General features: G+C 44.9%; 1 protein-coding gene across 1 annotated transcript in view; it reads right to left on the reverse strand.

The window, feature by feature from the left end:
• The window catches only part of LOC146776396 (peroxisomal trans-2-enoyl-CoA reductase-like), an 81,639-nt gene extending 72,176 nt beyond the window's left edge, over window positions 1–9,463 (reverse strand). The window contains exon 1 of the mRNA XM_085637450.1: window positions 9,312–9,463. Coding sequence (XP_085493576.1) covers window positions 9,312–9,393 — 82 coding nt within the window. The 5' untranslated portion in view covers window positions 9,394–9,463. The remainder of the gene's footprint in view (window positions 1–9,311) is intronic.
• Window positions 9,464–10,349: the final 886 nt, after the last annotated feature.

Genomic DNA, 10,349 nt, shown 5'->3' on the forward strand with positions numbered 1-10,349 from the left:
AACCCCCAATGGGTGGCCTATTTTCATGAGCCCTCATCCCGCAATAAGAGCCCAGTACCCATCACAACTCCCAGGAGCTGGAAGATATTCAATTCACTCACGGAGGAGGACATCTCAATGATGATTTCGAAAACCAAGCCCTCCTCTTGCCTAGGTGACCCTCTCCCAGCTTCCCTAGCAAAGAGTCTCAACCATGCCCTAACACCTCTGTGGACCAAGATAATAAATAGCTCCCTAAGCGATGGGATCATGCCTGATTGCCTCAAACGTGGTCAAGTCACCTGCCTCCTTAAAAGGACAGATGCTGACACGGATGACCTTAACAACTTCAGACCCGTCTCCAACCTTCCTTTCCTGGAAAAAAATCATGAAAAAAGCATTCTCTCCCAATTCCGCCAACACATTGACACCAACAATCTCCTTGACTCACTCCAATCGGGCTTTAGGAAAGGATGTAGCACAGAAACAGCTATCCTAAATATTTTAGACGATGCTGCCTGCTTCTCCTCCTTAAACTATCAGCAGCTTTTGACACGGTCGATCACAAGCTGCTTTTAGAATCCCTCAAAAAACAAATCAGAGCAGATGGCGTGGTTTTGAAATGGTTCGCTTCTCACCTACATAACCGCTCCCAATTAATAAATACAAACAACTCAACCTCCAATACTTCTGCCATAACCAGGGGTGTACCCCAAGGCTCACCTACACTCTTCAATATCTATATGGAACCCCTCACCACCATACTCAAACACGCAAACAATCCATACCACCTTTATGCAGATGAAACTCAGCTCTATTTAGAAACATCCTTCGTAGAGGACCTATGACAATTAAATTCCACTCTCACTAAAGTACAAAACTGGGTGTCACACAACCACCTAGACTCAACCAAGAAAAGACAGATATTCTTCTCCTCTCCAACAATGATCCGCCCACCCAGGTCCAAGAATGGTTAAACACAATTGGTGCTTTTAATTGCAAATTGACTCCAGCTGGATCCTTCAAATCACTAGGAATCACCCTGGACCCTATTCTAAGCAATGCCCCACACATACAAAATACAGGGAAGAGTGCATTATACAACCTAAAACTTCTGCACAAAATTAAACCCTTTCTCCCTCTGAGTGATCTCAAAGTCCCCACGCAGGTGATGGTTCTCTCAAGACTGGACTACGGAAAAGCCACCCTCACTGGCACCGCTAGGTAACACTTAAGAGCCACTCTAAAGGCAGCAGCAAGGATGGTTACTGGAGTCAAAAAAACACAAACACATCTCCCTCCGAATAATCTTAAGTGTCTACCGATCAAAGCCTGTTGTTGCTCCAAAACTGCCGGTCTCATCCACAATGTCCTCCAAACCAGAAAACCAGTCTACCTTGCATCCAAACTCACAAAGGCTGACCAGTCGAGAAATCTAAGAAGCATCTACTCTCTATTTCTCATCCCACCCAAAAAACATAAACGAAAAGCAGTAGCACGCTCTTTCTCGGGCAATGTCCCCAAAATCTAAAAGTCCCTCCCAATACATATCTGAACAAACCCATCCTTCATGAGCTTCAACAGACAATTAAAAGATCTTCTCATCAATCGTCACCTTAACCCTCCGGGCTCTAACACCTAGCAGATAACGAGAGTCTCTTCTTTGAACTGTTTATTATTTACATTATTTTCTCTCTAAGAAATTCTCTGATCCGACTCTAAATAAGCTTTCATATATTCTACGCTTCCTAAAACTGCCTGACTATTGTCTGTAAAGCTCTCTGACACCCCCTGGACTTGCCAGTGCTATGCAATAAATTATAATAAAAATTAAAAAAATCATCTGTCAAACTACCACATCTGTGTTCTAATCCGCACTCCCACACTTCACCGAACAGTTTTCCCTGTGATTCAGTTAGTTCCCTTACCTGCTAAGTTTATAATTTAAATCAAATCATTTCCTGTTTAAAACCATACAGGTTAGAAAGCTCTCTTGTCCTTTCTCTTCATATTTAGCAAGCGGCTGAAGTCCAGACTGCAATTATATTTTAAAATATTTTCAAAAGTGCCTGTTTCCAGTTATTTATGTGTTACTGGTACTTGTAAAGCATGCACCTAGCAAGTGAAGCGTCTCACATGTAATATGGATACATAAAAACAGTTGCGTAAACAACAGTGGATGTGTATGGAGCGAGGATGTGATCAAAAGGTGTTTCGGGTGTTACATCCCCCTAATAAATATATTTTGCATTACATAGTGGGGTACAGGTGTTTGTCAGATTTCACTTGGAATTCTTATGTACACATGCAGACGAAAACACACACACACACACACACACACACACACTCGCGACTGTTTGAAAGATCTTTAAAAAATGCTCTTTTACAAAATATTGAGTTTAAGTACCCCTCATAATCTGCCCTCCTCTCCCTTCCTACTCTTCTTAAGCCCCCATCATGCCCTGCTTCTCATAAAATGTATTTAAACCAGCGTGATTGTTGGGAAACATGAAGCTCACAACCCCCTTCCCGCCAATCTGGCGGAAAAAACCATGCCCCTGGATGTATGTGACTATCATAATAAAACACATATGCGGTTTCTACAGCTGCACACAAGAAGGACTACAATTCAATTATTTGCTAGTGTATTTTGATAAAAAAGGTTGGCCAAACTCCCTGAGATTTTGGGACAAAGCCAGAGACCGCCCAGCCATAGGCATGTTTGTGTCTTCAGCGACTCACAGTACTCACTAGTTGGTTGATTTTATTTAATCGGAGGGTGGAAGCTTACCCCGCCCAACAATCATCCCTTTTACTATGTGGACTGGATCCCAGAGATGCGCAAAGACATCTGCTTCATGAAGGGATAGGATAGGAAGATAGGAGCAATACTACACGTAGAGAACCAAAACATAGACACAAACTGCTTGGGAGGAAATATGTAGGCATGTTTAGTAATGTGCAACAAGTGCCAGGAGTCCAGCTTCTAGGCGGAATTTACTCAGTAAGCAAGTCAAGATACAACAATCAAAGACAATTATGAACATCCAGCATATTGGAGAGGGGAACAAATTACACTTTAAGAGGTATTACAATCAGATTGTGTGTGGAACATTAATAGACCTGTAGAAAGGAAAGGGAAGCAAGATGGGAGTACAAAATACTATATTTCTGAAACAGAATCAGAACAAAAGGGTCCCATGTGCAAAGGGTTTCTGAGCTCGCAAACCCACTGATTCATTAAATTGGGGAGTTTTCCAACACTAAAACCCTTTCTGAAATGTACTAATCCCATTTAACATCTCTGGAAAAGGTTTTCTGGTTTGTTAAATGGATTTAGGAAACCAAAAGGAATCAGTATTTGGAAGGGGCATTTTAAGGGCATACTATAGTAATGTACTAATGTTTAGCAACCAAAATCCAGTGGCAAAACATTAATGTTTTACCGCTACCTCAAAGGATATTCTAACCCATTTGAATATTTGAAAGGGTCCACAAGGGACTGCTTCCTTTTAGTAAATGTGGAGGAACACATTTTTTTAGAAGCGGTAAGTGGTCCACAAGACACTGCTTGCTCCTAAAAAAAATGTTTGCAAATTTTCATTTTTCTTTTTAAACACATCCTGTTTTCTTTTTAGGAAAACGAGCAGCACTTAACAAAAAATGCGTTATTTAAAAGCAATCACAGACATGGTGGTCTGATGGCCTTATTGGTAAGATATATCAAAATAACTAACACTGCATGTGCAAAATCCTGGCACTAGTTGGGCACCACACCTACAAACTCATCACCTATGTGCAAATGCCTCGGATCAGATGTTCAAATACCTGACGTCACAAATAGGAAAACTTTTTACAATAAAGAAAGTAAACACTGCACAAATATCAGGATCAAAGCATTAATCGCAAATTGGAATTGTGCAAAACGCGGTGCATTTTGCAAAAGAGTAGTAAGCTTTCCGCGTGTAAATTAGATTCAGGTTCAAATCATTTTAATAGGACATTCGTATTGTGCACAAAATGAGTGCATCGAGCAAAAATATGTGCCTAATATGTTTAAAAACAATATGTGTTAATGAGATATTGCGAAAACTGGGTGCAAATAAGAAAGGAAATGGAGAGAGGAGATGTTCAGATGCATGGTCCCTGGCCACGATTAATCACAGCTCTGTAGAATTAAAGATATTTGATTTCCGACAAGTCCTTGCCCTCAGCTCAGTCTCAGTGACTGACTTTGATTGCTCAAATGGCCCCAGCCCTCCACTGTCAGCCAGCTAGGCACCCCAACCTCGAAGCTGGGGAACAGAGTTCTAGTCTCGGCAGGGACACTCAACATCCTGTGATTCTGGGCAAATCACCTAATCCCCCTAACAAAATGAATGTGTCAGTCTGTAATGCAACTGGTGCTCATGTAAAGCGCTTTGATACCTCTGGGTCGAGTTCACACTATATAAAAGCCCCCCAAAAAAATAGTGCCTCTCTTCTTCAGTAGAGAACTGCAGTACAGGCAGGTAATGGCCTCTACAGATCAACTGTTTATTTTTGTAATTTGTTTTACTTTTGTACGATTTTTAAATGCTCTTGACTTAAGGACGGATGTAGGCAAGTGGGAACTAATTGGGGGCAATGTATTTTCAATGGATCAGAGTTTGAAGATTCCAGACTTTCCTCTTTATAGCCAGTATTTAGTATAGTACTAGATATAGATGGGTTGCCCTTCGCCTGGTCAAGCAATGAATTCTTTGAAGGGTAAGATTCTATGGTTTTACCAAGTGGTTAAGTAGGGCTAATGCCTTAATCCTGTCAGTTCAGTTTTATAGCATATTCCTTCAGCTTCAAATGACACCAATAGGTCAAGTTGTTATGCCACAAACGTGTTGAATTATTCCACAGCAATCCATTACATGTGTGTGTCAACATTAGGCATCACATGACCAGCCGATGTGTTGCGACCCCTATGGTTGATGTCTGGGGCTTCCTCAAAGCATCACATGACCAGCTGATGTGTTTCGACCCCTATGGTTGATGTCTGGGTCTTCCTCAAAGCATCACATGACCAGCTGATGTGTTTCGACCCCTATGGTTGATGTCTGGGGCTTCCTTAAAGTTCAAAATGCATATGTAAATAGCAATGTCTCACTTTATTCATGAGAGCAGGGGCAAAAAAAGGTCCCTGAACCGTCATGTGGCTGTATATCTGTACACCTGACTTCAGCCACAACTAACTCAGACCACATGAGATCCCCCCCACCCCCATATAATAAAAAAACAGTTGTCCCATGGGAATCATTCCAAGAATAACTATAGTCCAACTTCAAGGTATTCAGCCTCTGATAAAATCCTACAACAGAGATCGGGTCAAAAAGTCAGCACCACGTTCCCTGGTTACAGAATCACATTGAAGGAATATATGAATAAATGCTAATCCTCCAACATGAACTGGGTTCCAAACTGTTGCTAACCAGGGATGTGACCAGTCCATTTTGTATCACTCCTGTGTATATTCTAGCACTGAGCCCAGAGCTTGATTTGAGCCGGTGGATGCTGGTGGGGCCACAGGCACTTATTTTTGGACACTGGCACTTATTTTCCCACATCAAACTTTCACCCAATGCAAGAGAGGGAAAAACACACCAAGCAGAAAGACGGGGAAGACACTGCCAGAGACTGAAAAAATGTCACAAAGGGAGGAAGGGGCAGTGAATGTCTGGACGTGAATTAAAGAGGCCTGAATTTAATTGAAAACTGCACTGTTTTGGTATTCGGCTCTCTGACATGTAATTGCACCAGCCGTAGGCTTCTGGGCAGAGATTTGGCCACCAGTACTACTTCATTTACAAATTAGCAACTGACTGTGTTGTCTGCACTTTTCCATTGCACAGTGTGCGCCTTGTATGCAGTGACGGCTGGTATTTAACGGCAGTGGGGGGAGAGTCACGTGGACGAAGGGATGAAAGTTTTTTTTAAACACTTACCTGTTGTGCCTGTTGCCTCTCGTTCCTCTTCGCCTGCTTCCAGGGCAGGAAGCACCCGTCTACCAGACTTCCCATAGGCAATCACAACGCTACAATGCAGTGTAGTGATTGGTCTGAGCGCTGTGGTTCGGTGCTCAGCCAGGGAATGGGAGGTTGAGCATGTTCTGCACCCATAATGTAATGCAGCCTGGTGCAGAACATTCAAAGTGTGCATGACGGTTTGGCCGGCCCAAGACTGCTGGCCAAAGCATCTTGCGCACTTGGAGTCGGCAAACCACACCCGCCCTACTCTGTGAGTAGAGCAGCCCCGCCCGCACCTACCCAGCTGAGCAAGGACGGAAAATAAAATGATAGTAGGTCATATACAACAGGTAGTTGTTATGGGATTTTGAAGATAAGGAAAATCCTCCCCCTGCTGCCTTTCAATTCCAGGAGACTGTTGGTTCAAGTGTTGATTCTCTCTCGACTTGATTACGCCAATGCTCTTTATCTAGGATCTCCGTGTTCAACTATCAAAAAAGTGCAGCCTGTACAAAACTGTGCTGCACGCCTCCTTATGCAGGCCCCCAATCGGGAATCTGCAAGGCATTCTATCGCCACCCTCCATTGGCTCCCAGTCGCAGAAAGAGTCCAGTTTAAAGCATTGTGCATTGCCCATAAGACTATGTCATCCAAGGGTCCACCTATTCTCCGGTCTATCATCTCTCCCTACTGTCCCAATAGGTTCCTGCGCTCCGGGAATAAGCATCTTGCAGTAGTTCCCAGGATAAAAAGGTCCCGGAGTGGTGGACGTCTGCTCTCTTACAATGCTGCAAAATTGTGGAACCAGCTACCTAATCATATTTGTCTTGAGGATAACTATTTGACTTTTCGAAAGCCTCTGAAAACTTTTCTGTTTCCTTGAAGACTGTCTGTATTTCTACGATGACTCCGCTCCTAGCGCTGGGAGGCCTTTTGGTAGCCATGCGCTTTAGAAATGCAGATTCATTCATTCATAACAATGAGTTACCATTTTACTTTCTCCTTGTTGGCCTGCTCATTGGGGTGACGCTCCTCCTCTTTAGCGGAGGAACCGCCACTGTTCATAGGTATATATCTTATTTGAAGAGCAATATAATTTCTACTAAGGAGTGAGGTGTTAAGTCTTGAATAATGTTTGTATGATTATATCACATAACACTAATCATCGCACAATTAAACTCAACACTTTGAAGTTAGACTATAGGTATTCCTGGAATGATTCCCACGGGACTACTGTGTTTTTTACTATATTGAATTACCCTAGTTTCTTTGGGCATATAGGGTTGTCCTTGTTTGGTTTATACACACGAGACTCACCGCCTGCTCCTAAAGTTGGAAGGATTATTCTGTCCTTCTCTGTTATCATACAGCATGTGTCCGTTTTTGGACCATACTTCGCTGCGTCCCTGATAAATACAGGGAGACTGCTTTTCAATGCAATTTACATATGCTTTTTGAGCCCTGAGAAAGGCCTAAGCATTAACCGTAGGGGGCGAAACATATGTCAGCTGGTCATATGATGCATAATGTTTACGCACAACTGTAATGGATTCCTCAGGAATAATACCCACAGTGTGATTATTAGAAATGTGGGTGTAGAAGAATATTTGGAGTCCCTTCCCTTTTGACACCTTCTCCCAGCCAGATAATAATGACAACAGATGTTCATTACAGTGAGGCTAGCTGCCACTATTTTATTTCCTGCTTAAAACAAAGCATTGCTGTGAGCTTAATGCTTCTTTGGCCACAGCCTGGCGTCCCCCCTAGGATCATTTGAGGCCCCCCTAGGGGGGCACGCCCCCCAGTTTGAAGACCTCTGCACTACACGAATGAGGCATTACCTTTGATTGTAGCTAATAGGGATGTGTTTAAATAAATGCGTATAGTCACTGTGAAAACTTTTGGTCCTCCTTGTGGAAATCTGCAGATTTTTAACTGATATTTGCAAACTCCAGGTGCGAACTCTTCACCCCGATTGTGCAAAATGGCAGTGCTATACTTGCAAACTTTTCAGACTCTATGTACAACCCCTGGTACCAGAGAGTCACACTCTGGAAACTGCACATGCGAACTTCTCATCATGCCATACCTGCCTGCATGCTCCTGGGTCCTGACACCACACACAGACTCCACAGACCCTCCTAGGGCACCTTCTAACACCAGCACCGTCCATTGCTTCAGTGCACACTTCAACGCATATCGTCCTATTCCACTGCAAGCCTTCTCTGTGCTACGTCTTTTATCGATCTCAGAAGGATGAAAGTTTAAATTGGCCATGCCAGGATTATAACCCATGACCATAACTCGAGATTACAGAGCCGTGTGCAACAGGCGCAAGGTCCACTGAGTTGCACTACCTACCACTAAGACAGGGCGTGCGCTGATGGATACTCCTCTGCAGGGCACAGTGACCTTCGAAATCCAGTTTTGCCAACTTTGGCACTAACACAATAGATAACATTCTTAACTATGCTTAATCGACGCATGCTTCTCATTTCATCGACAGTGGAAGGATGAAGAGCTAACTCAAGATTCCACCCGCCACCGTCACGTTGCCCAGATGAGCACATCAGTTCATTGTTTGCATTTAGTGCTTGGAGCCAACTCCTGTTGTCAGCACTTGCAATGTTTCCTCGAGTTGCTTCCTCGGCTGTCAGCAGGGCCGGACTGGTATCCACAACCGGCCCTGGCAAAGTGCTCGGCCGGCCCCCCCTCCCCACTAGGGGGGCGGGGGTGCCGCCGAGCTCTCTGCCAGGACCGGTTTTCGGCCGATTTTGTTACAGGGCCGATTTTGCAGCAAAATCGGCCCTGTACCAAAAACGGCCCCCAGGGGCCCAAAACCGGCCCCCACCCGCGCGGCGCACCGGGGGATTGCCCGGTGTCCGCTACAGCCAGCCCAGCCCTGGCTGTCAGACGGTGCTTTCGTTAGGCTAATGCTGCAGTTGTATTGTTTATCCACTGCTCATCTGCTGTTCAGTTAATGAGGAAAAGTGTAAAACCCACGTCACAGTTGAATCCAGTCAAAAGCACTAGAGCTCGGGGAGAATTAAGAAACAGCAGCTGAATCTCAGCTTCTCCATTTGAACACATCGTGTGCTCCTAGACAAATCCCTGTATCTCACCGTACCTTAGTCCCTTTAGCAACCAAAAAGGTGGCGCCGCAAGCGAGGGTTCACTACGCAGTATGCGATGTGCAAGAAAATTAATCAATTCACAGATGGTCGACTCGAGTTTCTACCATGGGACACACTGGTTTTAGGAGCAGGCGCGCGACCTACTGGGCTATTTTACAAGCAGTTGCTTGTGAAAGCGCCGGCGTAAAAGAAGTTTCATTACCTTTGTCCAGAAGCGATTTCACGATCCCAGAGCCCACGGTGCCAGCCCCTCCCAGAACCAGGACCACTCTGTCTGAGGACATGTTGGTGGGCACAGCAGCGGCAGCAGTGACGGTGGGCGGCAGGCAGCGCAAGCTCTCAGCTCGCTGTGCCATACATCCCTTTTAGTACCGTGGAGGCAGTGTGGCCCCACCCCCTGCTCTTCGAGGCTTGTCTTTCACCAAGGAAACCACTCCTCGCATTTTCTTGTAACCCACCATAGACATTGCTGCGTAGCTAGCCAGGAACTGAATTTCCCCCCGCGCAGTTACCAAGGCGGCTTGGTGGGTTGGCACACCTGCTGCTTGTGTACGCGCGCTCAAGTGTGAGCGTCACGCCGCGCGATATGGGCTGCAGCCCGGTCCTATTTATTAAACTATTGACCAGTGTGATGCCAACGTATGCAAAGGCCGCGTGCTACTAGCGACAAGAGGTAGACGCGTGCTGCTAACCCTAAGAGGCGTGCATTCGGATATACTTTAAAAGCTCAGTACTGTGTTTTATGAAACATGAGCATCTTACGGCTTTCTTCAAGTCTGCTAAAGTAGCACTGGCAACTTTACTGTAAAGCGTAAACAATATTATTTCAGTCGGTTCAAGTTTCCCTGTCCCTACCGAGTGAGTGAGTTTGAGAGCCCGGTGCCCAGGTCAGTAATGTGTACGTCAGTAATAGGGCGGTGGATGTGAGCTCCCTTTGATACCACGAGGGGGCAGTGCTGTGCAATGGCGAGTGTGGGTGCGGCGTAGGAGGCAGGCAAAGGTGATTGCTAAACCCGAGCTAGGGGGAGGATGGACAGCTTGTGCTGGGCAGCTGGAATCACGTTGCACGCGAGGGCCAAATTATGCAACAGGCAGGGTAGAGTAAATTATGCGACAAGAAAAGGCAAATTCTGCGGCATTCTTTCTGAGGCACATTTTGTGATAGTATTACTTCGTGATTTTATTTTTAAACTTAACACTGTCAGATAATTAGTTGCACCTCATTAGTGCCAGTTTAACA

The sequence above is a fragment of the Triturus cristatus genome, chromosome 12 (assembly GCF_964204655.1).
Source record: "Triturus cristatus chromosome 12, aTriCri1.1, whole genome shotgun sequence".
In the NCBI taxonomy this organism is placed as follows: Eukaryota; Metazoa; Chordata; class Amphibia; order Caudata; family Salamandridae; genus Triturus; species Triturus cristatus.